Source organism: Cervus elaphus, chromosome 12, assembly GCF_910594005.1.
Source record: "Cervus elaphus chromosome 12, mCerEla1.1, whole genome shotgun sequence".
Classification (NCBI taxonomy): Eukaryota; Metazoa; Chordata; class Mammalia; order Artiodactyla; family Cervidae; genus Cervus; species Cervus elaphus.
In genome coordinates, this window is record NC_057826.1 from 81,932,932 (window position 1) to 81,959,484 (window position 26,553).

At 44.3% G+C, this 26,553-nt stretch overlaps 1 protein-coding gene across 5 annotated transcripts in view; it reads right to left on the bottom strand.

Annotated features, from left to right (window-relative positions):
* THSD4 (thrombospondin type 1 domain containing 4) overlaps nt 1-26,553 on the bottom strand; it is a 639,243-nt gene that overhangs the window by 328,686 nt on the left and 284,004 nt on the right. For all 5 annotated transcript variants that reach the window (XM_043919742.1, XM_043919743.1, XM_043919744.1 and 2 more), the window contains one exon: nt 24,140-24,276. In XM_043919742.1, coding sequence (XP_043775677.1) covers nt 24,140-24,276 — 137 coding nt within the window. The remainder of the gene's footprint in view (nt 1-24,139; nt 24,277-26,553) is intronic.

The following is a 26,553-nucleotide window of genomic DNA, read 5'->3' on the forward strand; positions in this document are numbered from 1 at the left end:
GAATGAATTTTAACGGGCTCTGCTTTTCCTGGGATATTTTTCTTTGAACTCCTAGACTTCCCTTCATTGCAAGTTGCCATAATATGAACCAGATTTTTTTTCTCCCTCTTGTTTGCTTAAAAGGCGTTAACTATAAATTAGAGTATCTTAAGAACGAGGTGTCACATGCGGGGCCTCGGGCTCCTCAGCCCCAGAGCCCCACAGCTGGGAGAGGGGCCAGGCCGCCTCTTTCTTTGGCAGCCAGGCTCCAAGACCCAGGCCAGGGATGAGCCCGCCCTCCTTTTCAAAGCTATCCAGTTACATCGATGTACAGAAACGGCCTTGTTTGACTTAAACATGAAGTTTTATTCCCCCACAACCCATTTCTTTCCTAGAAGAGCAAGAGAGGGAAGAGTGGTTTTAAATGTACATTTCTTCGGAGTTATTTTCCATGTGGGTTCTTTCATTCTAAAGAGTATTCACCCACCATGGGCACCAAGGTTCATTTGCAACAAATAAACCATGCTCCCAGGCCTGGAGTTTACCTCTGGGGGTTGCCAGTAAGTAACTATGATGGTCGTGACACAAGGAAGGCAATGAAACCCACACTGGATTTTCTGAGATGCTGTCCATTAGAGACCCATCAGAGAACGTTCACAGCTGCCCGCAACCACAGCCTTCCAGGTCTGAATATCATGCCTCCAGGAGACAAAGCAGCCAACAAGCAGACAGACGTCATTTGAATGTATTCAGTTTTACTTTTTAGGATACTCACAACTGTTATCCTCAATATCAAAATTCAGAAAACACTCCCTGGGCACCCACTATTTACCAGGCGTAGTAAAGGCACGGCGTCATTATTCAACGTACTGCTCACTCGTGGTGGGTAGCACTAAGCTGCTCCATGCTCCAAGGCCCTCCATCCTCTGAGGCACAGTGGAGGCCACAGGTCAGCTCCCGAAGCCCATCTCAGACAGAAGGCTTTTGACTTGTAAGAACTAGGTGCTTCAGTGTGGGAGAGTTTAGTTTTGAATTCTGAAAGGGCTTGGCCCACAAGATCACCCCAAGCTGGGTCTGAGCACAGGCTGTCTGGAAACGACAGGGCAAGCTGGCATGCCACAAGGGGGCAGGGGCTGTCTTAGCTCCGGCTTCCACAGCAAAACACCCCAGATGGGGTGGCTGAAACAACCGACGTGTATTTTTTTTCACAGTTCTAGATGGTAGAAATCCCAGATCAAGGTCCTACAAAGTCAATTTCCAGTGAGGACTCTCTTCCTGGCTTGTAGATGCCAACTTCGTGCTATGGTCTCACACAGCCTTTTTTCCATGTGTTTGCATAAAGTGCATAAAGAGAGAGGAAGGGGGTGTGGTGGAGAAGGCGCTCTGGTTCTCTTCTTATAAGGGCACTAGGCCCCACCCTTGTGACCTCATCTAAACTTAATTTCCTGCCAAAGGATCCACCTCCAAATACCATCACATTAGGGTTACTGCTGCTGCTGCTGAGGGCTTCAACATATCTATATTGCGGAAAGGGGGCAAAAACTCAATCTGTAATAGGCATAATCGCCCTCAAAAGCTGGGAGAAGGGCAGTAGGAGGTGGTGATTTAGTCACTCAGTTGTGTGTGACTCTTTGAGACCCCATGGACTGTAGCCCACCAGGCTCCTCTGTCCATGGGATTTCCCAGGCAAGAGTACTGGAGTGGGCTGCCATTTCCTCCTCCAGGGGATCTTCCCAGCCCAGGGATTGAACCTAAAGGGCAGTAGGGGAGGGTTAAAGTTTCAAGTGTGAGACCCGTTCCTTCACCACATGCAGCCCTTCCCCACACCCCTCCTCCATCTAGCCCAGGGTAGAAACACTGGAGGAAGGAGAAGAAACTTCCAGAAAGAGTTGGGAACCCAAAGCTGAGGGGACACGTGTTGTGCTTCCCTCGGGAAAGTGGGAGCTGGGAGACCGCCTCCTTGTGTCCCCAGCAACATAGGAAAGCTGCAGGAGAGCTGAAACAGAGGCGTGGTGAGGCCAGCCAGAGAAAGGAGCTGAGACAGTGGCCCCAAGGCCAGGATGTGGCTGCATGAGGAGTCGAGGAGAGGGGGGGATGTGGAAGGGCTGGGAGACTCAGGGGCATGCAGGGGGGCCCGCGAGCATCAGTGGCCAGAATGGGTGTGAGGGAGGATTGGACTCCACCAGCCCTCAACTGTGCTGCAGAAACAGCCTGAGAGTTACATCCATAGGAGTAGATGCAGTGAGGCTGGAGGGGACCCCCAAAGGCCAGGCAGTATGGAACCCAGTCAGCCAGACGGCAGAAGCCAGTAGGAGGGACCACAGGAGGCCAGACCCTTGGCCCCCAGCAGCTCAAAGGTGTCCTCTTTCACCTTGACTCTCCCCAGGAGAGCAGGGCAGAGGAGGGACCCTTGAGAAAGAGGGAGGCATTCCGAAAGATAGAGGATTTTTCCCAAAGCAACTTAGTCTACAAGAGACTTCTAAACCAGAAATGACTAACTTGAACTACAAGATTAAATGCCAGCTGCCCTCCCCCCACCCCCCACCCCCCCCGCCCAAGAACCTTTGTCTACAAAGTAAAAAAAATTGGATCTGTGAACAAGTAGAACTCATTCATGAACACAGTCACATGGCCACAAACTCCCTTTTGTGGCTATTGATTCTGTACCTGTCTCATTATTTTGGATGCAATAAGTTTTGCCATTTCCCTTTTGAAAATGAGAAAAGAGAAGCTCAGAAGTTGGAAGCAACCTGTGGGTGGGCACACAGCTTGTAAGAGTGGGAAGTTGGGTGTGAGCTTGAGTCTTCTGAGCCCAATTTCAATGTGTTTTGGGTTTGTTTCCTGCTCGCCTCTCCCCTAACCCTCTCTGGGCAGGCTCAGCTCTCCTGGGTGAACAGAAGGCAGGACAAGTGGTCCTCAGCTGCCTGTATTACTTTCACCCTGGCCCACGGTCACAGGGCACCAAGGGGTGAGTTGACACTTTTCTCCCAAGCCCACATCTCCTCCAGAGAGCAAAACCAACCAGTTAGTAGGACATAAAAGGCCAGAGGGACAGGTAACTACCCGAGTCATCAGCTACAATGATCCAAACTGACCTGGTTTACAGACAGGTTTGCCATCCCCTCCAAGTGTTCAAACATATACAGCTGGACTAAATATCTGTCCAACACCAAAACCTTCCTCCTTCTGTCCCTGCTGATACCAAGCAGGACACTGTAGGGCTCCTAGGCACAAAAAACTTTGTGTTCCCCATTTTTCCATTACAGGAAATAGGCTTTATTCAGCCTCCATGACCTTTCCTGAGAAAGGGCAGGTTCAAACAGTTGCTAAATCAGCAGAGGGAGGAGTTGCAGAGACAAGGGAGGAACAGCTAAGAAACAACAGTGCAGCGTGGGGCAGGGTCCTGGTTCCCCCTCAAGGGAGCCACACTGTATCTTTGAGCTCTTGTGCAAACACTGAAGCCCCCACCAGGTGGGAGATGTTAATGGTGTGCTGCCCACAAGCACAGACATCCCAGACAGGTTGGAATCAGAAGGTTGATGATGCTGACTCCCACTTACTGCACCACCATCAATTGAAAGGATGTCGGTGAAATGATCATGGCCTTTTTGAACCATTGCTATTAAACACCTAACATCTCCTCCTCCAGGTTGCAGCACATGATTTTGAGGTCATTAGCTCACTGTGGCCCCGTTTGCCTGCCAAACTAATAGCGTCAGTTACTCAGCCATGTCCAATTCTTTGTGACCCCATGGACCTTAGCCCGCCAGGCTCCTCTGTCTATGGAATTCTCCAGGCAAGAATACTGGAGTGGGTTGCCATTCCCCTCTCCAGGGGATCTTCCCGACCAGGGATCAAACCTGCGTCTCCTGCATTGCAGGCAGATTCTTCACTGTCTGAGCCATCAGGGAAGCCCATGTCACCAGGAAAGCCGGGCACAGTAATAAAAGCTACTCTTTTTTACTCCACCCAAAACTCTGGTTCCAAGATTTAATTCAGTGTCGGGATACAGAGGCCAGATTCAGCTTCACGTCTTTTGATTCTGTCAATATTTGCATCTCACACCTCCTTTAGCACCATCTGCATCCTCCGTGGATAGTTCTTCTGTATCAGAGCCCTGCCCACCTCTTTGCATTGTCATGTTGCTTTACTACAGAGATTAGTATCTAATCCTACTTTTAAAACAATACATTTTTCCCTAAGTGTCTAGAAACCCTACTATGCACCTGTGGTGAAAATGCATAGTAGGGTTTTTAAACATGCCAGAGAACTAGGCATGGACTTTGGCCAGCAAATTTTACAGACACAAACTGGGGTTAAACTGTTCAAAAGTAGGTTAAATGTGTTTTTTGTTTTCTAGTAGTTTGGGGTCTGAATTTTCGCTGCAGATCAATTTTCCCTAATTTAATCTACTTATTTCTAAGACACTATTTTAGCTTGAACCCAATAATAGACTTTACTGTCAAATTATAATTGATTTTGCTCTCAGCACTTTTTTACAACTCAACTGATTATGAAATGCCTATACAGTGGGGACAACTGATAGACATCACTGTCCTTTGTGACTTTCATGAATTTGGATTACAGGCAACAATAATAGATAATAATTTGTAATTGTTTTGAACACTTACAGTCTAGTAGGTACTGTGCTAGGTGGTTCCCATAGAATTATCTTATTCAATCCTCACAATGACTCTGGGAAGGAGCTTCTAGTATTACCTCCATTTCTCTGACGCACAGAGGACCTAATTAATCTACCCAAGGCCACAGAAAAATGGGTGACAGAAACTAGATGAGTACCCAGGGCCTTCCAACTCCAAAGCCCATGTTCTTTACCACTCTACTATGCTGCCACGTAGAAACAATGTCCAATAGATGTCCAGATAATTTGGTCTGTCAGTAGGACAAGTGGTGGCTCAGATGGTAAAGAATCTGCCTGTACTACAGGAGATATGGGTTTGATCACTGGATCAGGAAGATTCCCTGGAGAGGGGAATGGCAACCCACTCCAGTATTCTTGCCTGGAGAATTCCAAGGACAGAGGAGCCTGGCAGGTTATGGTCCATGGTGTCACAAAGAGTTAGATACAACTGAATATAAGTAATAGTGGTATTGAATAATGATATGTATGCTTATGTCCACGAGAGTAATTTAAAAGTCAATCACCTAGTTACTAACTCCGGCCAACATATTAACCCCTCTCCATCTGAATAGTGAAGACAGGGTCTGGTGACCTTGTCTCCTCTGTGATGACCATCCTAATGCATGACTGATGGATGTGACGAGGCTCCCCTCAGTCCTCTGGAGCACTGCTGGGAAGGTCCCTGGTCAGGCAGGCACACCCAGGTAAGACCAGCCAGTCAGTTTCTCGGTTTGTCTGCTTTGGCTGGCCCAGCAGGGACCTGGGATTTGACTGAAAATGAACAGAAGGCAAGGAGATTTCTATGTAATCATCAAATGTGTTTACAGTCAGACCCCAGTTTTCACCACCTTTCGTTTTACCAATCCATTCACCCAGCCACGCCTGAAAGCCACCTACATTTAACTTTTCACCACCTTGATTCAAGAATTTGTCAGTTTCTACCAGGCGGTTAATATTACCAGTCGATCGTTTCCCGATTGATGTATGAGTGCCACCTAGGTGTAGATGGAGGTAACTGCAGGCCACAATCATTCCTCTGTTCTTAGATTTTTCATGTAGCCTTGCAGGGAGAGCAAGAAGCAAGGATTACATTAAGATCTTTGTTACATTTGACTCAATACCTAGAAAATCATACAGATGCAGTTTCTGCAAGACTGGAAAAAAGAAGTTAATAAATTTAATTTCCATTCCTGGATGGCTCAGTGGGTAAAGAATCTGCCTGCAATGCAGGAGACACAGGAGAGGTGGGGTAGATCTCTGGATCAGGAAGATCACCTGGAGGAGAAAATGGCTACCCGTTCTGATGGAGAGAGGAGCCTGGTGGGATATAGTCCATGGGATTGCAGAGTCGGACACAACTGACCAGGAGCACAGATGGACGGATGACCCCAGGATCACATACACTGAAATCACTGAATGCTCAGAATGCTAACGGAGACAAGGATAGGTTATTCCCCAAACAATCTCTACCACCAAACTTCTGATCAAACTTGGGCAAACGACATCTTTCTGGGGCTCCATTCTTTCCACATTGTCTCCTCAATATTCTCAATGAGGATGTTGGATAGTGTGGTATAAACCATTCTTACAAGGCTTAATTCTAGGGTGGAACACAATACTTCTGTGTGACAGCTTCGAACGGCTGCTATTTTGTTTCAAGTTGGCAGGTGGGACAATAAGTAAAGAATAAATGATCTTGAGACACTTTGGAAGTGACTAAGGCAGGCACTGCCTAAGCCCATTGCACATTTCCCTGCCTCTCCTTTCCCTAACTAACAGAACCCTGATGATATTTGTGTTGGCAATGTTCCTAGACCAGACCTAGGTCTGGCTAATGGGATGTAACCAGAAATCAACTTGGTGTTGCTGCTGAGAAAGCTATCATTTGAGGCAAAGACACAGACTTCGCTGACAAGCATCCTCAGCACTTCTTCCTGCCTGGAATGTGGACTCAGTGAGGCAGGCCGGTTACCCGGTGCGCATGAGGACATGTGGTCACACATGCTAAGGTACCAGAAAGCATCTTGGTCCTTGACAAAAGCATCTTCACAGGCCTAGGGCCTCTTCCTCTGGAGTTGTTATTCCGGAAAAACACACACCTTTATTTGGTTTTATCACTGTTGTTGGATTTCTGTTACAAGCGGAAATTCATCCCCAACTGACACAGCAACTCAAGTTTTGTCATTCATTTTCTTACTGAACAAATATTAGAGTACGTGCTTGTAACCATGCGGCAGTCACCATGCCTGATACTAACAACCGCGGGGCACCCACGGTCTGGTGAGATAGGCTCTGTGGCAGTGTCTCTCATCAGAAGGCCTGGAAGGAAGGGAAGTGGTCAGAAAAGTCTCTCACTCCCCACCCCCACTCCCCCACACGTGACTCAGCTGGGTATTCAAGAATTCTCCTGGCAAAATTAACCCCCTTGAGAAGGGGGCTTCCCAGGTGGCTCAGTGGTAAAGAAGCCGCCTGCTAACACAAGAGACATGGGTTTGATCCCTGGGTCAGGGTGATCCCCTGAAGAAGGAAATGACAACCCACTCCAGCATTCTTGCCTGGAAAATTCCATGGACAGGGGAGCCTGGTGGGCTACAGTCCATGGAGTCACAAAGACTCAGACATGACTAGCGAATGAACACACACACACACAAGAAGGGCAAAGAGGGCTCTAGCAGACCCAACCAGATGGGCATTTTCCCTTCCTCTGTGCTGACAGCGCCTTGGTTTTCACTCCAGTGCTCCTCTCTCCCTCCCTCTCCCTTTCATGACTTTGTTAAATCGTTTTGCCAGTGATTTCTTTAGGATGGGCCTGAGATTCAGTTCTAATGAGACAGGAGGCAAATTCCGCTGCGATGGTGTCTAGAAAAGCTTTATTCACTCTTAAAAAGAAGACAAAGTAGAAAGAATGGACTGTTTTTTCTTCTACTGGTCCTCATGTCTGCCCACAATGCTTACACCCATGGCAGATACCCTGAAAAACAAGGGAAGTGAACCAGAGGAGACTGCACTGAGCTTGGCAGACTGGAAAGACAGCATCTTAGTGGCATAATTTACTTGCCATCTTAATCAAACCTAGACCCACCAGGTGCCCAGGCCTATGCTATGTGAGTTAATTAATCTTCTTAGCGTTTGTCTTTTGGATTGGATTTTCTGTTACTTGCAGCCAACAATTCCTGCTACGAAGGCATTCTGGAGAGAAGTAGCTGCATATGCTACAGAAACAAGAGATATGACAAGAGATGACCTGTTTTAAGACCCAGAGGTATTAAAGACCACGTCTAAGGTGCTAGAGTAGCTTGATGAAATGTATGTGGGCGCTCAGTTGCTCAGTTGTGTCCTACCCTTTGCGACCCCATGGACTATAGCCCGCCAGGCTCCTCTGTCCATGGACTTTTCCTGGAGTGGGTTGCCATTTCCTCCTCCAGGGGATCTTCCTGACCCAGGGATCGAACCCATGTCTCTTGTGTCTCCTGCATTGGCGGGCGGGTTCTTTACCACTGCACCGCCTGGGAAGCCCAGTTTGATGAAATGACGCCACACAATTAAGCAGAGACCTGAAGACCAAGGGAGAACTACAGAAAATTTTCAGCATGTGACACTGGCAATTCTGTATCAGGAGCAAGGCTAGAAACAGGAAGACAGTGGCAGTGGTTATTTTACTTACCTACACCAGCAGTGACGAAGACTTGAAGAAAGGGAGTGACAGTAAGAAAAGCAAAATACAGAAACCCACTGAGGCAGCTCTGGGACCTCAGTCACCACTGGATGTGGTGGTGGGGCCTGGGTAGCCAGCTGGGTGTTGCTCATGGAGATACAGAAGGAAGCACCTATGAGAGTAAGATTATTTTCTTTGGGGGAAGTTGGGGGAAAGACAAGAAAAATTCCATTTTAATTATCCTGACATCTGAGGTCCTTATTGGGCATCTAGGTGGAGCCATCCTGCATGTAGCTGCTAAGGGGGTAAAGTATGAACTACTCTCCATGCCTGAACTCAGCCAAATTCCCCCATGCTCCATGTTTTGATGCACAAAGCAAGCACAATATCATAAAGACCCTGTGCATTTTCATAGGTAACATTTGAAGCCTACTACCTTGAAAAGAACTTTCTGAGGCTTATAGCCATAAAACTAAACCATCACTTCTTCCCCAGGCAGCCCAACCAATAATCCTGACCAACCCTTGAACTTCAGGCTTGGATATACAGCTGCCTACTTGATCTCACCATTGGAAATAATTGGCAGGATCATCTGAGAAAAGGAAGAAACTCCGGTTGATCAAGTATAAGGAGATTAGAACATGGATCTGGGGTTCCTGTTGTAAATGTGGTTGTAAGGTCAGGGGATACCCAGGTAAGAACTGGTGAAGAATGAATAGATCATACAATTCAGTAGCTTGAGATGAACAGTGTTGAACAATCTCAGGAGCATGGCACGGCAACCCACTCCAGTATTCTTGCCTGGACAATCCCATGGACAGAGGAGCTTAGTGGGCTACAGTCCACAGGGTCGCAAAGACTTGGACACGACTGAAGTGACTGAGCACACATGTATGAGCATACAATCTCATGGCTGGCTAAACAACAGGTTGACTCATTCACCTGAAGTAAGTACTATGCGCTGACTCACTGCGCTGGTCAGTGGAGGATCAAAGATGAGTTAAGACAAGGTTGGTCAGTGTTCAAGGTATTTCTGGGCATCCAAGGAGAGGCAGACATGTAAATCAAAAAGACAGCGGAGAATTACAGGTGTCTTGATAGAAGACGCACATCTATCTGAGGCACAACAAAAGCCTCCATCCTCTCCTGGGACCAAAAGGAACAGTGTTACAGAAGAAATGATGGCCTGAACTGAGTCTTGTCTTGTCTGGTGAATGGCTATTTGCCATTTATATAGGGAAGAAGGTGGGGCAAAGTCTAAAGGCATAAAACAGAGGCATGGCCTATTCAGAGAGCTGTACTTGGTTTGCTATGGCTAAGTGCTTCAGGAGTAGAGATGTAGGCAGTGGCTACATCATAGCACACACTGATGCCACGCTATGGAGTTTTGACTCTGTGGACAGTGAAGATGGGGATGGAGGCCACAGGAGGAGAGTAAATTTACTCTGATTTATATTTTAAAATCTCTTGAACAGCAAAATGATAGCTCAACTTTCATGAAAGAAAACAAGAAAAGAGGCAGGAAGACCAGTTAGGAGACCCCTGCAATGATCCATAGAGCTGAAGACCTGAAATGAAGCAATGGCTTTAAGAAGACAAGAAAGGGGCAGATACAGAAGCATTTAAAAATGCAGAATGGACAGAACTTGGTCACCAAGGATGTGGAGAGGCAAGAATAAGGAAGGCATCTGGTTGGTCTGGCTTGGGAAACCAGAAGGATAAAGGTGCCACTTGCCAAAATCAGAAACATAAGGATGAACAAGGTGGGAGAGAAACGTGAGTCCAGCTGTGATCCAGTCAAACATCTCCAGGCGGAAACGCACAGTAATGAATTAGCATCACTCAGCAGCTCCAAAGAGACCTGATTGCAGAGGACACATTGATTCTCTTGGTGAATTTCTGTCTTCTGACTGACAATTAAATCAATAAATGACTAGACAAGTTAGGAATGTCACTTGTGCTCACCGAAGAGGTGGTATCAGCTTAAGACACTTCAGATTGACTCAGTATTTTTGCACTCTTCATTTAATACTTCAGAACAGTGGACTTTGAATATTTTAGATGGAAACAGACCCACAGATGATCTGACCTGCACTCAACCTAGACATCCCTCCCCCACACCAGTTTCTCAGCTTGTTCACACTCTACCTGTGCATCTCTGTATGCCTGCCTGCCCCCCGCCCCGTCCACTCCACATTTAATAGGCATCACACCGTTTTTGAAATGGAGGGCAGAACCACATGAAAAAGGCCATTCCATTGTTAGAAATTTCTGTTTCTTAGGGACATTTTTTTTTAATCTTAGGAACTTTTAAAAAATGTTGACAAAAGGCCTGTTATCTCAGAAAGTACCCTCAGCCTTAGGAGAGGCAGATTTTTCAATTGAGAGAAAACCTCTGATCTTCAAGCAATCTATGTAACAGAAAGGATGTGTGACAGTCTTCAAGTCTAGGATTTGCCTCAGGTCCTTTCTTCTAAAAAATAAAATAGAGGTATTTGAAGAGCGTTTGCTATGCGGCTTTTGTTTTGAAATGACATTTGCCCACTGTGCTTTAATTCAGTACATAGCTTAATGATATAAGCGATGCTTGCTGCAGAATGGAATGGATTATAGCTTTGAACATGGCACCTTTCCCGCTTTTTAAAAGCACACCAGCACGAGGAATTTTTTTTAACCAGTGATCTGGGATGCTGCAGTTTTGCAAATTCCCAGCAGGGGGAGCTGGGCAATGTAAGTGGCAACTTAAAATTTTTTGTTTCTTGCTTCTGAAATGTATAAGCACTTTTAAGGGGCTGTCTCAATGCTCCCTTGCTGCAAAATTTAACGTTATCCCTCCTAATCCCAAATTCCAAAATACATGTGGCTTCCAAGCAATATTGTGTTCACACCTAGAAGGAGAGGAATATGTTTTTCTCTTCATTACAGGTTGAGCACAGCCAAGTCATGTCAAGAGACTTGTGGGGAGAGGACAGTTTTGTCTTCTGGACACGAACAGTATTTATAAGCAGCCAGAGCAGCCCAGGGAGGCCACGTGAGGAAGGAGGAAAGACACAGCAGATGGGTCCAATCTCCCCCAAAAGAAATGCTTTAAAAACAAAAATGAAAACAAAGCAAATCATTCATTCCCTCCTCCCTCCAATTTGTATTTGGAAGGATTATAAACCTAAACAAAAAGTTGCAAGAACAGTTCCATTAACATCCATGCATCTTTCGCTTAGATTCAGTGACCAATTTACCACACTCGTCTTTTCCCTCTGCTCCCCTTTCTCCTCTCTCTCTCCTATTCATCAATTCCATTGACATTTTTTTTTTTACTGAAGAATAGTTGTAATACAATTTGTGTTAGTTTCTGCTGCATAGCCAAGTGATTCAGATATATATATACTTTAAAAAGAATGTATATATATATATACACATATATATATATACATTCTTTTTAAAATTCTTTTCCATTATGGCTCATCATACATAGGACATTAAGTATAGTTCTCAGTGCTATACAGTAGGGCCTTATTGCCCATCCATTCCATACATAATAGTTTGCATCTGTTAACTTCAAGCCCCCAATCCATCTTTCCCCCCCCACCCAACAAACCACCAGTCTGATCTCTGTGTCTATGAGCCTGTTTATGTTTCACAGATAGGTTCATTTACATCATATTTTAGGTTCCACATATAAGTGATATCATATGGTATTTGTCTTTCTCTTTCTGACTTATTTCACTTAGCATGATAATCTCTTTAAGTCTATCCATGTTGCTACAAATTCCATGCTTCCAAAAGACATGTAATTTCAACATTGAACTCTAGATGTCACTGTTAACCAGTTCTACACAACCACCCTTCATAAGGTAAAAGTCATCACCCAGATTAAAGTCACATTTATGTGATATTGTGCTACTTAATCTATAAAAACTAGAACAGCAATAAGACACAGAATTCCATTAAATAATACTGTATGTTTTCTAGCCTCACTTTGAGGGGCTCAAAAAAAAAAAAAAAAAAAAAAAAAAGGCCTGTTTTTCCCTAAGTGAGAGATAATAGCAAGAACATATCATGCACTATTGGAATAGCAGGCATTGTCGTATATTTGAAACCTCCTGCTGGAGGTATGAGGTCTTTAGACTGGTCTTTTAGAAACTGGTTTGAAACCCAAAGAATACAAAGATCTTTCACCCAGGAAAAGCTCATCATAGCTTTCATAAGGGAAATAAGAGCACTTTAAGGTTTTGTCAAGTACAGTTTTGAGAAAACAAGGCTAGTATCTGGAAACCAAAAACTGAAACCAGCTCTTTTAATTCACATGATTATATTCAGTTCCTTAACAATCCTGGGCCACTACTAATCTTCCTTCCTAATTCCTTTGCATGAGTTTGGAGATTGGGCAAAAAATAATCTTTTCTTCTGGCACTCTCTCAAGGACATCAGGTATTGCTATAACTACTAGCATTATGCTGAAAATAAAACACAGGAAAACATAGTAAAAATAAATATGAAAATAGTAAATTTCTAAACATCAGGAGATACTGTTAAGATTTAAAGAAATCAATAGGATCCATATACATACTACACAAAATTTCTAGAAGATATTTCTGTTTATTGAATGACAGAAGATGGGACCCCAAGAACCGATTTGCTCCTAGGAACCACATTTTTCTCCTCTGGTTTATTCTAAAAAAAAAAGAGCTGCTGGAACTTTTATTCTGTGCTTTACAATAAACCTTAAGAAATTTTATTTTTAAAAAAAATTTATAATTCCTTTTTTCTTGCCATGGTTTTGCCATCTGGAGTACCTTTCATGATTGTAACTTCTGTTATTCTAGTCCTAAAAGTCACGGAGCATACATTTTCCAATCAAATGAAAATGTATTGTAAGTATGAAGTCTTGCTAAAGCCCCTAAACATAGATGGCTTTTCCAAGTGATAAACAACGAAGGCCATGAGTACAGTAGCTCCAAGCAAACTTACCTTTTGTAAGTTTAAATGCCATCCATTTTATTTCTCTTTCAAAATGTATGTTCTGGTATTCATTTATGAACAGACATACAGACTAATGAAATATACTAGAAAGCCCAAATACATATACACATGCATACATTCATACATATGGCAATAAAGAGGTAACCCCAAAATAGTGGGGGAAAGATTTATTCAATTATAGTAAAGGCAAAACTGGGTAGCCATCTGAAGCAAAGTAAAATTGAATCCATACCTCTCATGATACACCAGAACAAATTCCAAATGGATTAATATGAAATGTAAAAATGTAAAAGCATAGTTATAAATTACTGAAAGAAGACACAGAAGAAAATTTTTAACTTCAAAGTGTAGATAGTCTTTCCATGACACAAAATCTAGAATCAGATAAGAGAAAATTACTAAATTCATCATTTTAAAAATGTAAAACTTCTGCTTGGCAAATAAATAAATAAAAGCACAAGAACAAAGATATAGGTCAAAAGGCTGCTTGAAGAAAAACGCCTTGAAATTTATATATAAAAAAATTCTTTCATGTATGAAAAGCTTCTACAAATTAAGAGAATGATCAACAACCCAGTAGAAAGACAGATCACAAGGGAGGAATATAAACGGTTCCCCAGGGCAGGAGATCAAGGTGCACACCACGCAGGGCGGGTGGGGGGGGCGGGCTGGAATGAGGCAGGTGAGGTACTTAAGGCACATTTAAGGAGACCCTGAGAATTTCATTTTATTCAGTGCCTCCTTAAATTCTGAATCCAAGGCACCTCACTCATCCTACTCCAAGCTGAATGGATCATCTTACTGAAAGGATCTTAAACACAGGAAAAGAATCCCAACCTCACTCAAAATAAACACAAATGAAAACTACCCAAGATACCATTTTTCACTTATCAGATTGGCAAAAACCCAAATGCTGGACAACACACCACCCTCAGACGTTGCTGGTCTAAGGGTTAGTTGTTTCAGCCCCTCTGGAGAGCAATTTGCCACCCACTGGGCATTAAAATCACAAATCCATATGTACTCTTGACTCCTAAGACTTCATCCTACAGATACAGACAAACATAAAATCGACTTACACACAGGAGTATTTATTGTAGAATTCACTGCTGGTAATGGTAAAAGATTGGATATGACCTAAATATGCATCACGGTGAAATAACTTATGGTTAGTTTATACAGTGCAGTACCATGCCACTGTCAAGTGAAGGGGTATGTGCTTTAGATATTGAAAAGGAAAGCTCCCCAAGATATATTAAGCAAGAAAAGCAAGGTCCATGTGGTAGCCAAGGGGGTGGGGGTGGGGGAGGGATGGACTGGGATTTTGGGATAGGTGGGTGCAAACTATTACATATAGAATGGATAAACAACAAGGTCCTACTGTATAGCACCGGGACCTATTAATATAGCCAATATCCTGTGATGAACCATAATGGAAAAGAATATAAAAATAGAGTGTACATATGTGTAAATGAATCACTTCACTGTACAGCCGAGATTGGCACAGCATTGTAAATCAACTATGCTTCAAATAAAAAAAAAAAAGCAGCTGCCTTAAAAAAAGGAACTATCAGAGAGGGGTTATTTCCTGTTGGGAAATGGGAAGCTGGGTGGATGGAGACAGAGGATCACTTTTTTTTATATTGGAGTCAAGTAAATATATTATTATCTATTTAAAATGTGAAATAAAAATGTGTTTTCCTCTGGCACTGTTGTCCTCATATATCTATTTCTACTGAGATGCATGACACCTCAGGATATTTTTCTGAAGCTTGTCTCTCACCCGAGCAGAGCTGCTCACTACTTGGTGTGACCTGACTTTTGGCAGAAATGTAAACAAGACGCCCAAACTCAGAGTCAGGGTAACAGGTTTTCAGGCTCTACTGAATCACTATTAGGCTAAGCAGGCTCTGTCAATATGATTGATTAGGAACATAAGCTGACTCAGCAAGGAAGTGCACAGGGGCCAAGGGGAAAGAGGGGGACCTGGGCTTGTTAGTTCGAATAGACACTGCCTTGTGGTTTCCATTTGCAACACAGTTTTCTGCATCCCTAAATATTTTAAAGATATTTATTTCTTTGGCTGCATTGCATCGTAGTTGTGGCAGGTGAGATCGTTGATCTTCACCGTGGCTGCAAACTCTGTGGGATCTAGCTCCCTTGAAGAGGAAAAGTTAAAATTTTACATAACCTCCTGCTCCTTCTGCCTCTGTAACTCAGCTTGCTCCTAGCAAAGTCTGGATCACATAGGTCTCAGAAAGTGGGGAATACTAGGAACTGGAGCTTATCTCATTCACCCTTGTCCTGCTCTTTGCAATCGCTCAGCCCCTGCAAACCCGCTTAATCATGCCTGTCCGTGTATAAAAGCTCTGTAGCCCCTTTGTTCAGGGCTCAGAGCTTGGAGTGTTAACTCCTCTGGGCCCGCCAGTGTAATAAACCTGAGTTCGCCAGCTCTCCAAGTGTGGTGCTTGGTTTCTTGACTTCTGCAACACCCTGACCAGGGATCTGTCTCGGGCCCTCTGCATTGGGAACTTGAGTCTTTGCTACTGGACCACAGGGAAGTCCCCCTGACATGGTTATATACAGCGAGTGTTGCCTAACTCTGCAGCCTCTGTACCCTACTCAGCAGTGCTTCTAGCCTGTATTTGGTTCAGGGCAGGAATAGGGATGGACTGGGGCAAAGGTGGACTGTCTGGCCCAGGGGACTTTGATGAAGTTTCATTTTCTCAGTTACACGTGCCATTCAGCACCCTTGCCAATTTGGTTAAGAATATTTCTTAAGTTCCCTTTGGGGGAAAGCGGTCCCTTCCTTCAGAAGAACAGGCGAAAGGGACTCGAAAATCCTCTCTCTTCTGACACTGGCTTTGTACACCCTACTCCAATTTCACCTGAGCAAGTCTTTTCTCATCTGTTTTAGTACTGGAGATCCTGGCTGACCCCCAAACCTGTTTTCGACCCATAAAACCACCTATTTTCTAGGGCACTCTTTTTTGGCCTAGACAACAACTCAATGGAGGACTAACTCTTGCTAAAGCCAGCATTCACCCAGGAAAACGTGAATACTTTGGAGGAAAGAAGGATGGCACCATCAGCAGGGGACCAGACTCACCCAAGGGCAGGGAGCATAAGAAAATACAAAATAATCACCTCGGTATCTATGAGTTCCTGAGCACCGTGAGTGTCCTGGGTCCTGGCTGGAGGCCCGACACACATTTCCTCCAATCCCTGGACATGTATGGCTGGTGGTACTGCCTGCACTTGTGATAGAGAACCCTGCTTGCCTTGGAGACCTTCCCCTGACACCCATCTAATGGATGCCTCTCACCACTGTTCACTGTTTCAGTTCCCCTATCAACTTCAAAGTGCTCATCAAAATTTGTCATTCTTTTGTTTGTTAGTGAAAGTCACTCAGTCGTGTCCAACTCTTTGTGACCCCATGGACTGTAACCTGCCAGGCTCCTCTGTCCATGGAATTCTCCAGGCCAGAATGCTGGAGTGGGTAACCGTTCCCTTCTCCAGGGGATCTTCCTGACCCAGGGATCAAACCCAGGTCTCCTGCACTGCAGGCAGATTTTTAACAGTCTGAGCCACCAGGGAAGCTTTTTGTTTGTTAACTGACTTTTTATCACTTTCTCCATTAAATTTTAAGCTCAGTGTAGGTAGGAACTATGTTCATCTTTCCCATTTTTTTTCCTTATCTCCAGTGTATGGCTGGGAGCAGGCTATAGAAAAAATATAAGACTATTTGTTGAAGGCTCAAAGAGGAGGGGATATATATATATAACACAACATTGTAAAACAATTATACTCCAATTAAAAAAAGATGAATTAATTATGTGTGTTGCCTGGGTTGTTGATTAATGCTTCGTTAATCCTATTCTTGATCATTTCTAGCTTTGGAAAGTAATTTTCTAACTTGTTCTTCAGTTTACTCATTGACATACTTTTATTTATTTATTTTTGACATACTTTTAAAACTTATTCAATTTATTAAAAAATCTTAATACCTTAATACCTTAAGTGTCAGGGGAAATACTGACTAAAACCGCCTGCCCTGGCCAGGGCAGATAGCAGCTACTTGTATGAGTTATCTTAGAATAGGAAGTCCTGGTAAGGAACTCAGAACTAACAAGCCACGACCAACCGGAAACATTTGGGAAAGGTCAGAAGAAGACCGGAGATGCCAGTCCATATGTCCTACCAAACTCCCAGAATCCTTCTTGCTGGAATCCATCTTGGCTAAGGGATGCGAGCATCACTGGGAAGAGCCCTGAGTCTGAATGATTGGCCAGAGGCAACCCAGAAACTAATCTCATCACCATAAAACCCCAAGCTGCGAGCCACGTAGCAGAGCAGTCCTCCTGGGTTCCTTTACCCCACTGCTCTCTGCCTGGGCGTCCCTTCCCATTAAAGTCTCTTGCTTTGTCAGCACGTGTGTCTCCCTGGACAACTAATTTCCAAGTGTTAGATAAGAGCCCACTCTTGGCCCTGGATGGGCTCCCCACTCCTGCAACAAAAGCACTGAGGATACAAATATGTATAATACTCCCTCAGCTTTAGGAGTTCAGACACATGTCAAAATAACTGTAACATAATATGATAAGCACTTTAATACTCACAATCAGAAAGTACTCTTAGAACACGATTTGCTTGGGGTGGAAATACAACAGGGAATCCACCAAGTCACATAAGCTCAGAATTTAAGCAAAGTAAAAGCCCTCCACCCTCTTTCAAGGCTCAATTCATGCACATGTCTGGCACAGGCCAGAACACTTTACTCAACGCAACTGACCCTCTTGGTTTCATTCAAGTAACAAGAGAACTGTGAGCAAAGCCCACAAAATAAGCCACTGACCAAAAGAGAAAAAAAAAAAATCAAGCAACTTGGGGCAAATAGGCAGAGAAAGGAGCAAGGCTGTTTGGTTCAGGAGAGCTCCAGGGCAGTTTATAACAGAGGGGAAGAAACTTGGCACCTGAATACAGGGGCGCACACAAATGCATACGCCCATCATGTCATCCTTTTTGGTCACGGCAACACTCTGGTCCAGAGCTTATCTCTGAACATGTGGAAAGAGTTACCTTGCTGTAATTTATTGAATAAATATGAAACTGTCCACTGATGCGTCCTAATGGAGCCATTGGAAGCTGAGCAGTGCCCCAGCTGGGAGAGGAGGTGTGAAGGCACCCCCGCCCCCGCCCCGCCCCTGAGGATGGGTAGATGGCAGAAGGCAAAGGCTGACCAGGCTATGGGGAGGGGCGGTGTGGCAGAAAGGGGTCTTCCCCCCACAGCAGAAAGCACCGTGGGAGACTGCACTCTCACATTTGCTTAGCTTCTTCCTGTCATTAGGTCTGTCTGGACTCAAGAAATTCAGTGTGAGCAAAATTAAAAGCAAGATGAGGGAGACAGGAGCCTGGGGAGGTGCCAAGAATTCTGCTTGACATTCAAAGCCTTGGGTTCTGGGGATTTGGCCAAGGGGGCTCTGCGTCCCTGTGCGAGCAGCCTTCCACTGCCCATCAAGCCAAAAGGAAAAGCTTTGTGCTGGATTTAAGATGAATTTCATTTGCTAAATCCCAACAGACTGAGTCACCAAGTACCTCAATTCATTTACACATTTATTTTAAGCACCTATTGAAAAGCAAAGTGCCTGGAAATGCTCCCGGCCTGGATGGGTGGTAGGCTGGGGAAATGGGAACAAATAAGTACAAGAAGTGGGAACAGAAGAACAGTAACAGTGTTCAAGGGGGTCAGCCAGTGGCTTTTGAGCAGAGTCCCCTGGGTGGTCCGAGAGTGGACAAGGAATAACTCTCCAGGCTGACAGTGTGTCCAGGCTTGTGAAGGCACAACCTGGACGCCTGCTGGGTCAGGGAGCAACACGTCCCAGCTCGGCCAGCATCTAGGCCCTGGACTTTATTCTGCAGGAAATGGAGAGTCACAGATGGAATTTAAGCAAGAGAGAGGCATATCCTAATGTGTATTTTAGAAAGACAGTTTGCTTTGGAAAGAGGTGGTGAGGAAAATAAACTCTGAAGAGGGCAGACACTTGAAGCACATGAGTTTCATCCTATCACATTTAAATTACCTTCTGTTCTGATTAACAATTCACTGAAAAAGCCAATACCAATAGCCAACTCTCCATGTAGCACTGACGGTGTCCAACTCATTTTATCTTCATAACAGTCCTCTGTAAGATGGGGACTAATAATTCCTATTGACTGAGTTACTGTGAAGACACATGGCTTAAGGAAACCCTTCTGTATGAACAGCACACAGAACAGTGTCTGGCACAAGGGAAGCTCTCACAGGGGCTCCTTGCTGCCTGCATCAGCTCCAACACATTCCTGCATGAAGGTTTTGCATCAGCCTATTGTTTTATTTTATTTTTTGGCATCAGCCTATTATTTCAAGGCACCTACTCAAGGACCGCTTCTTCACCACCAGGGATTTTTTTCTGGGGGGAAGGAGGGTGGGTCTTGGGGGTGATTCTGATTCTTTCAGGATCATTTAAATGTGCAAGCCTGAGGTTTCTGAAAGGCTGGTCTCCAGGGAGCTAAGGTGATTTTTTTTCTTTTGTGGGGTTTTTTTCTTTTTAGTTTTTATCCAAGGGACCCTGTTCTTTCAAATGCCTGCCACACTTTTGTAAGCAAAGTTTCATCTATTTTTATTAAGTTGTCAGCAAAAATAGCATGCACATGATCAAACCATGAAAATGTAGAATTTTTTAGACAGAGTTTGAAACGGAGATCAAGTAAAAAAAAAATCATAGCAAGTTAATGTGATGTTTAACAATAGAAATGATTACTGCGTTGTTCTCTATTAATTAGACATAAATGCTATCCCATTTCCATCAATGACAATCATGAGTGGGTGGGGCAGAGACTTCTCTGAAGACTGGCCAGAGGTTCCTATTTGATGTCTAGAGGGATGAGGTTAAGATAAAGAAGAAATCTCTGTGGGTTTCAGATACGCTTTCTTGCTTTAGGAAAAGTCAGGGCTCCAGCTCTCCCTTCAAAGCCTAGCTATCAAAATGCAGTCCTTAGCCTGAAGCCAGCATTTGAGATCCTTCAGTCCCTGTCAAGAAAGGATGTGTCACACACTTCTGAGGGACTGGAGAGGAATTCCCATGTTCTCCAACCCTGAGCCCAAGGACTTCTGCATTCTTACAGCCTGGCTTCTCTTGCAACTCTTGGATCGAAAACATCAATGGAGCTCCAGGGACAGGGTAAATACAGGCTGGCCAGGGAGCACTCCATGGGCACTGGAAGAGCATTCCAGCTTGCTCTGGGAGGGCCTGGGGCCTTTCTGCGGCTTGGTGTTGGGAGCACGCCCTTCTCCCCCAGCTACTCTTGTGTGGGTTTAGCTCATATTCTCGTTTAGTGCTTGTCACTTTTCATTAACTTTCGTTGCAGGCCTGGGTTTGCTTTTACCTCTCTGTGGCTGGCAGAGGCTCTGTGGAGCTATTTCAGATGGAGACACTCCTGTTGGAGAGTGATAGCCCTCCCAGTCACAGGTCAGAGAGGCAGAGATAGCAATTTGAATTCTGGGCTTCCAATCAAATATTCAAAAAAGGCACTCTACCCTTTGAAAGTTACAGAGTAAATAGAGCTTAGCCTGGGAAGCAAATGTACTTCTGATTATTTAAACTGAAGTTCTAGTGAGGACAGGACAGTCAGTTGTTCCAACAATGTCTATGAGCAAATTTTGGGTAAATACACAGAGAACAAATAGGAAGGAATATCAAAGTTGTCCTTATTAACATCAAATTCCTATTCATCTACTCACATCCTGGGGAATATGTGTCTCGGTCTTCTTGCAACTATCATCTTCAAACTGTGTTGTCTGACACCGTTAGTTTTCATCAGTTAGTAAGAATTCATACCCATATGTCCTTATTAGTATTTGCTTTTCTTTCATATCATCAGCTTAGAGGCACTTAAGGCAATATTAAGAAAACAAGCTCCCCCAGTGGAAACAGACCACATTTCCTCTTCCTTCCAACTCATCTCACCACTCTATATTTACATTTCTGGCTCTTTGTGAACTCTGCTTTAATCAAAGCGTCCTTTAAAACTTTGTTACTCAAAATATGACCCATGGACCAGCAGCATCAGCATCACATGGGAACTTGTTATAAAAATAGACTATTCAGGACTTTCCCCCGACCTACCAACATAGAATCTAAGGTCCCCTGGAGAGTCACACTACAGCAAAGAGACACTGCCTCAAAAGGTAATGTGAACACATGCACCCCTGTGTGCACTGCAGCGCTACTTACAATAGCCAGAACATGCAAGCAACCTAGATGTCCACCAATAGATGAATAGATGAGTTGTGGTACATATATACAGTGGAATATTACTCAGTCATCAAAAGGGACAGATGTGAATCAGTTGAACTGAAATGGCTGAACCTAGAGCCTATTATACAGAGTGAAACAAATCAGAAAGAGAAAAACAAATATCATATATTAATGCATATATATACATGGAATCTAGAGAAATGGTACCAATTAACCTTTTTGCAGGGCAGGAATAGAGCCACAGACACAGAGAATGGACTTGTGGACACAACAGGAGGAGAGGGTGGGACGAGTTGAAAAAGAAGCAGTGACACATACACTACCATGTGTGAATCGGATAGCTAGTGGGATACTGCCATATAACACAGGGAGGCCAGCCCGGTGCTGGGTGATGACCTAGAGGAGTGGGATGGGAGGTGGGGGAAGAGGGCCTCAACAGGGAGGGGATATATGTATACAGATGGCTGAGTCACGTTGTTGTACTAACGCAACACTTTAAAGCAAACATCCTCCAGTTTAAAAATAGAAAAAAAAAATTTAAATTGCAGCCAAAATACATAAGGAAAAATTATTATAAAGATGTATCTGTCAATTAAAGTATTTTAATTTTTCTGCCATATACGATAATGTGAATCTCACAAATCTATAATCTGCTAAAAAAATTCAAGTATTTCTGCATAAAAAATTCAAATACAACAGGTCATATGTGGGCATAAGTGAACATAATACTAGGAAAAGCCAGCCTGCTTTACTAAGTGCCGGAACTGATAATGAGAACCATACGTGTATTAGCTCATGACTCTTCACTACAACGCAGGAGGCAGGTACCGTCCTCCTCGTGTTGTAGGTGATGTAGGGGCACAGAGAGCTCATGGAACTTGTGCAAGTTTACACAGTCATTGATGGAAGAAGTAGGATTTGAATCCAAGCAGTCTGACTTCAGAGGGCATGTTTTTAACCACTACACTATAACATCTCCCAGCAGTGTGCACTTGTATTTAGGAAATTAAACAGTTGATTCAGGATCCGAAAGAAAAGCTAGGTTGCTATGAAGTGCATCATTTCAGGCTCAGTTAACATTTAGAAGAAGGGACTAGTTGAGTCGGAAATCACAAACTCTAATGGGACTTCCTTCAGTATTATCTGAAAACAATAAGGATAGAAGGGATGCATGAAACCCCGTGGTTTTTCCAAAGGAGTCGAAATTGGGGCCGCATGGGTCTCAGCCTGCAGTGTGCTCCCCACCATATTCCTTGCCTCTTTTGAACCCCATCTCAAAGCTTTGTGGGTTTCTTGTCTGTCCAAAGGCAACTTCACATGCACCAAATATCAAATGACAGGTTTTTCCTTTCTTTACTCACAATCTCAGACTATCCATGTTGTTGCTGAGTCCTTTCCAACTCTTTGCGACCCCATGGACTATAGCCCACCAGGCTCCTCTGTCCGTGGGATTTCCCAGGCAAGAATACTGGAGTGGGTTGCCATTACCTTCTCCCAGGGATTTTCCCAACAGAGGTATCGAACCTGTGTCTCCTGCATTACAGGCAAATTCTTTGCCTCTGAGCCATCTGAGAAGCCCCAGAATATTCATACTGCTTTGAAAAATTATTTTGTATTCTATTTAAAACCTCATTAAGAAAAAGACTGGAGAGGGAAGGAGGTGCTTATAAATCACGCTTGAGTAGCTCTAATACTAAACAGTGCAGCAATTTACACTGAAAGTACAACACGAACTTTTAGATGTGATAGCCAAAGAGCTCTTCCTGTGATGAAACTTAGTCCTGCCTGTGATTGAATGTTAATTAAGACAGAATCATAGCCTGGGCTCCAAAAAGTCATTTACCTGCTAGAGTCAGACCTCCACTCTTACGTTTATAGATGAAAGGAGGGTGGACGTTCAGGCCCCAATGGATATGACTGTGGAACTGGTGTCATCTCCTTTGGGGCGCCTGTTTTTAAGCAAATGGTGCTTTCTGTCAAAGGGTAGCATCCCACAAGGATTCTCTCCAGCCCAGAATGCAGGGCGGGGAGTTCTTGGAACAGACTTCAGAAGTCCAAGGAGGCTGAAAACTTCCTGCTGAAAGTACAACTTCGGCTATAAAGGCACTAGACCGCTTTCATTTGGAAGCCTGCCGCAGTTGGTGGGAGGCAAGATAAAATATGCCATGCCCTTAAAATGCCACCCTGACGACGCCAACCGCCTCTTGACTGATGCAGCAGTGCCCTCTTCATAACCTCCTTTTCAGAGGTAAGGAAGAAGCTCTGGATCCAACAAGGAAAGATCGCTGAGTTTCGTTATGACGCACATGATGTAAATATAAACCACTTAATAATAGAAATGCCAGAGTGAGACTTGGCAACTCCCAAAGATCGAAAACTCAGAGCAGAACAAACCGCCCTGTTTAATCCACTTCTCCCAGAGCTCAGGGTTCAGAGTTGGGGTGAGGGGTGGGTGGATGGGGGTGGGGGGGGTGGACCACAGGTGATGGGGAGGAAGCATGCCACAGTCTGGCAAACAGCGCAGTTGGCAGGCACAGACCAAACACCCCGAGACCCACTGCAGATACCCCAGTCCGGGGCACTTACCTTGCACTGCCCGGACACACAGATGGCCGTGCCATTCTGGTCACAGGGGGTGCCATCAATGACCTTCTCAGCTTGCCGCACATAGAAGCGGTAGCCCATCGCCTGGCAGTTCAGCTCACACTTCCGGTTGCCCTTGACTACCAAAAACAACAACAAAAACCAATCAGCATCTTTTATCTTTCTGTATCTTTTTATCAAGATAAAATTCACATAACATAAAGTTAACCATCTTAACCAAAGCATGTATCTCAACGGTTTTTAGTATACTCACAACGTTTACAACCATTTCCACAAACTAACCTTAGAACATTTCCATCACCCCAGAAAGGAAATGCTGGACCTATTAGCTGTTACCCCAACCTCTCTCCTCCTCCCAAGACCTTGGGGGCCACCAAATCTATGTCTTGTCTCTATGGATGTGCCTATCCTCGGTCTCACAGTCACACACGTTTAAAATGCATTAAAGCTATTAGATCTCTCTGTATTTGATGGTAGAGAGAAGAGATTGCATCTTGATCTGCACACGTAGGAGAGATTTGATGCTGAGTGAATATCATAAAGGAATTCTTAAAGAATCTCAGAATACAAATAGGACTTCACTTTTAGGCATCCTCCCATCTTTAACAGTCTCAATTATATCATATAAATCAGTAATCACAGTGAGCACGCAATGTTTGTGTTCTGCTTTTTATTACTTAAAATCTATGCAGTTATACCATTTTATGTTCTTTTAAATGGCCCAAGTTTCCTGTAATAATTCCTCCATTATGAGACATTTAAGTGGTGTGCCCATCACCTTAGATTGAAGTCTAAAGTCCTTTCAAGAGCTGAACCTCACCTACCTTTATAGTCTCATTTCCTACTGTTCTATTTCCAACGAAGCACTTCCTCTGTGCCGCTGTTGATCACTGCTCCTCTGGCTTTGCCTACTTGACTAGCACCTGCTTCTACTTTGCTTTAGGTCCCAGGTCACCCTCTCCAGGAAGCCCTCCATGGATCCTGATCTGCCCTCTAAGTCCATGTATCACAGGCTGATCCGGTCTCCTCTACTATACGGTTCAACAGACATCATTTAAGGCATGGCTTTGAGGGACCACAGAGATGTGTCTGTCTTTTTTAACTAATTTATTTGTGGCTGCACAGTGTCTCTGTTGCTGTGTGAGGGCTTTCTCTAGCTGCAGTAAGCAGGGGTTACTCTTCCTTACGGTGCCTGGGCTTCTCATTGCGGTGGCTTCTCTTGTTGCAAAGCATGGGCTATAGGGCGTGCGGGCTTCGGTAGTTATAGCACATGGGCTCAGTAGTTGTGGCTCTTGGGCTCGAGAGGGCAGGCCCAGTAGCTGTGGTGCACAGGCTTAGCTGCTGCATATGGGATCTTCCCAGAGCAGGGATCGAACCCATGTCCTCCGTATTGGCAGGTGAATTCTGAACCATTGGGCCACTGGGGAGTCTGAGATGTGTCTGTCTTACTCACTTTTGTATCTTCAGCACTCAGCAGAGAGCTTGGGCACATGGCGAATGCTCAACAAATAACTGAGGAATAAAGGGAAGGACGTGTGCTCAGTTGTTCAGTCACGTCCAACTCTTTCGACCCCATGGACCGTAGCTCACCAGACTCCTCTGTACATGGGATTTTCCAGGAAAGAATACTGGAGTGGGTTGCCGTTTCCTTCTCCAGGGGATTTTCCCAGCTGAGGGATCGAACCTGGGTCTCCTGAATTGCAGGCAGTCTTCTGCATTGTAGGTGGATTCTTTACTGACTGAGCCACCAGCGAAGCCCCAAAGCGGGGGACAGAGAAAATAAATATTGGCCTTTGGAGGTGTTTTAATTTTTGTTTTTCCCTCCTCTCTCTCTACTAGATAGAAACCCCTACCTCAGAGTCTTTCTTTATATTTCTGTTACCTCACACAGAGCCTGCTGCTCAATAAATACTAAATCAATTACCGCTATGACTAATATTTTCAGAGCCATCTAGTTGCCTCCAAAATAAGAATGAGAAAAATGTTCAGGCAAGATATATTTCCATATCCAAGGGAGAGAGACATGCCAAGTACACACTGATTTTCTTTAACTGTTTTTGGAGACGAGACTAATGCGATGCTCAGCCATAGACAGCATGTTCCAGGGTCATGCCTTTGTCTGAAAATCTGATTACTGCACTGGATAATACTGACTTTTTCCTACACAATACAATACATCATATTTTCCCCAGTGTGGCTGCCTGACTGTCATAGCAATGAACTTCCTTCTACTCCAAAGCCATTGAAAACCGCTAACAGGAAATCTCAGGCAACCTATGGGACCACATGGATTAGGGAAGACTGAATCTTCTGTGCATTCTGAGCTCTATCGGAGAAGTCAAGAGACTTGATTTCCTACCCTAGCTGCCCAAAACCTATGAAGTGATCTTGGAAAA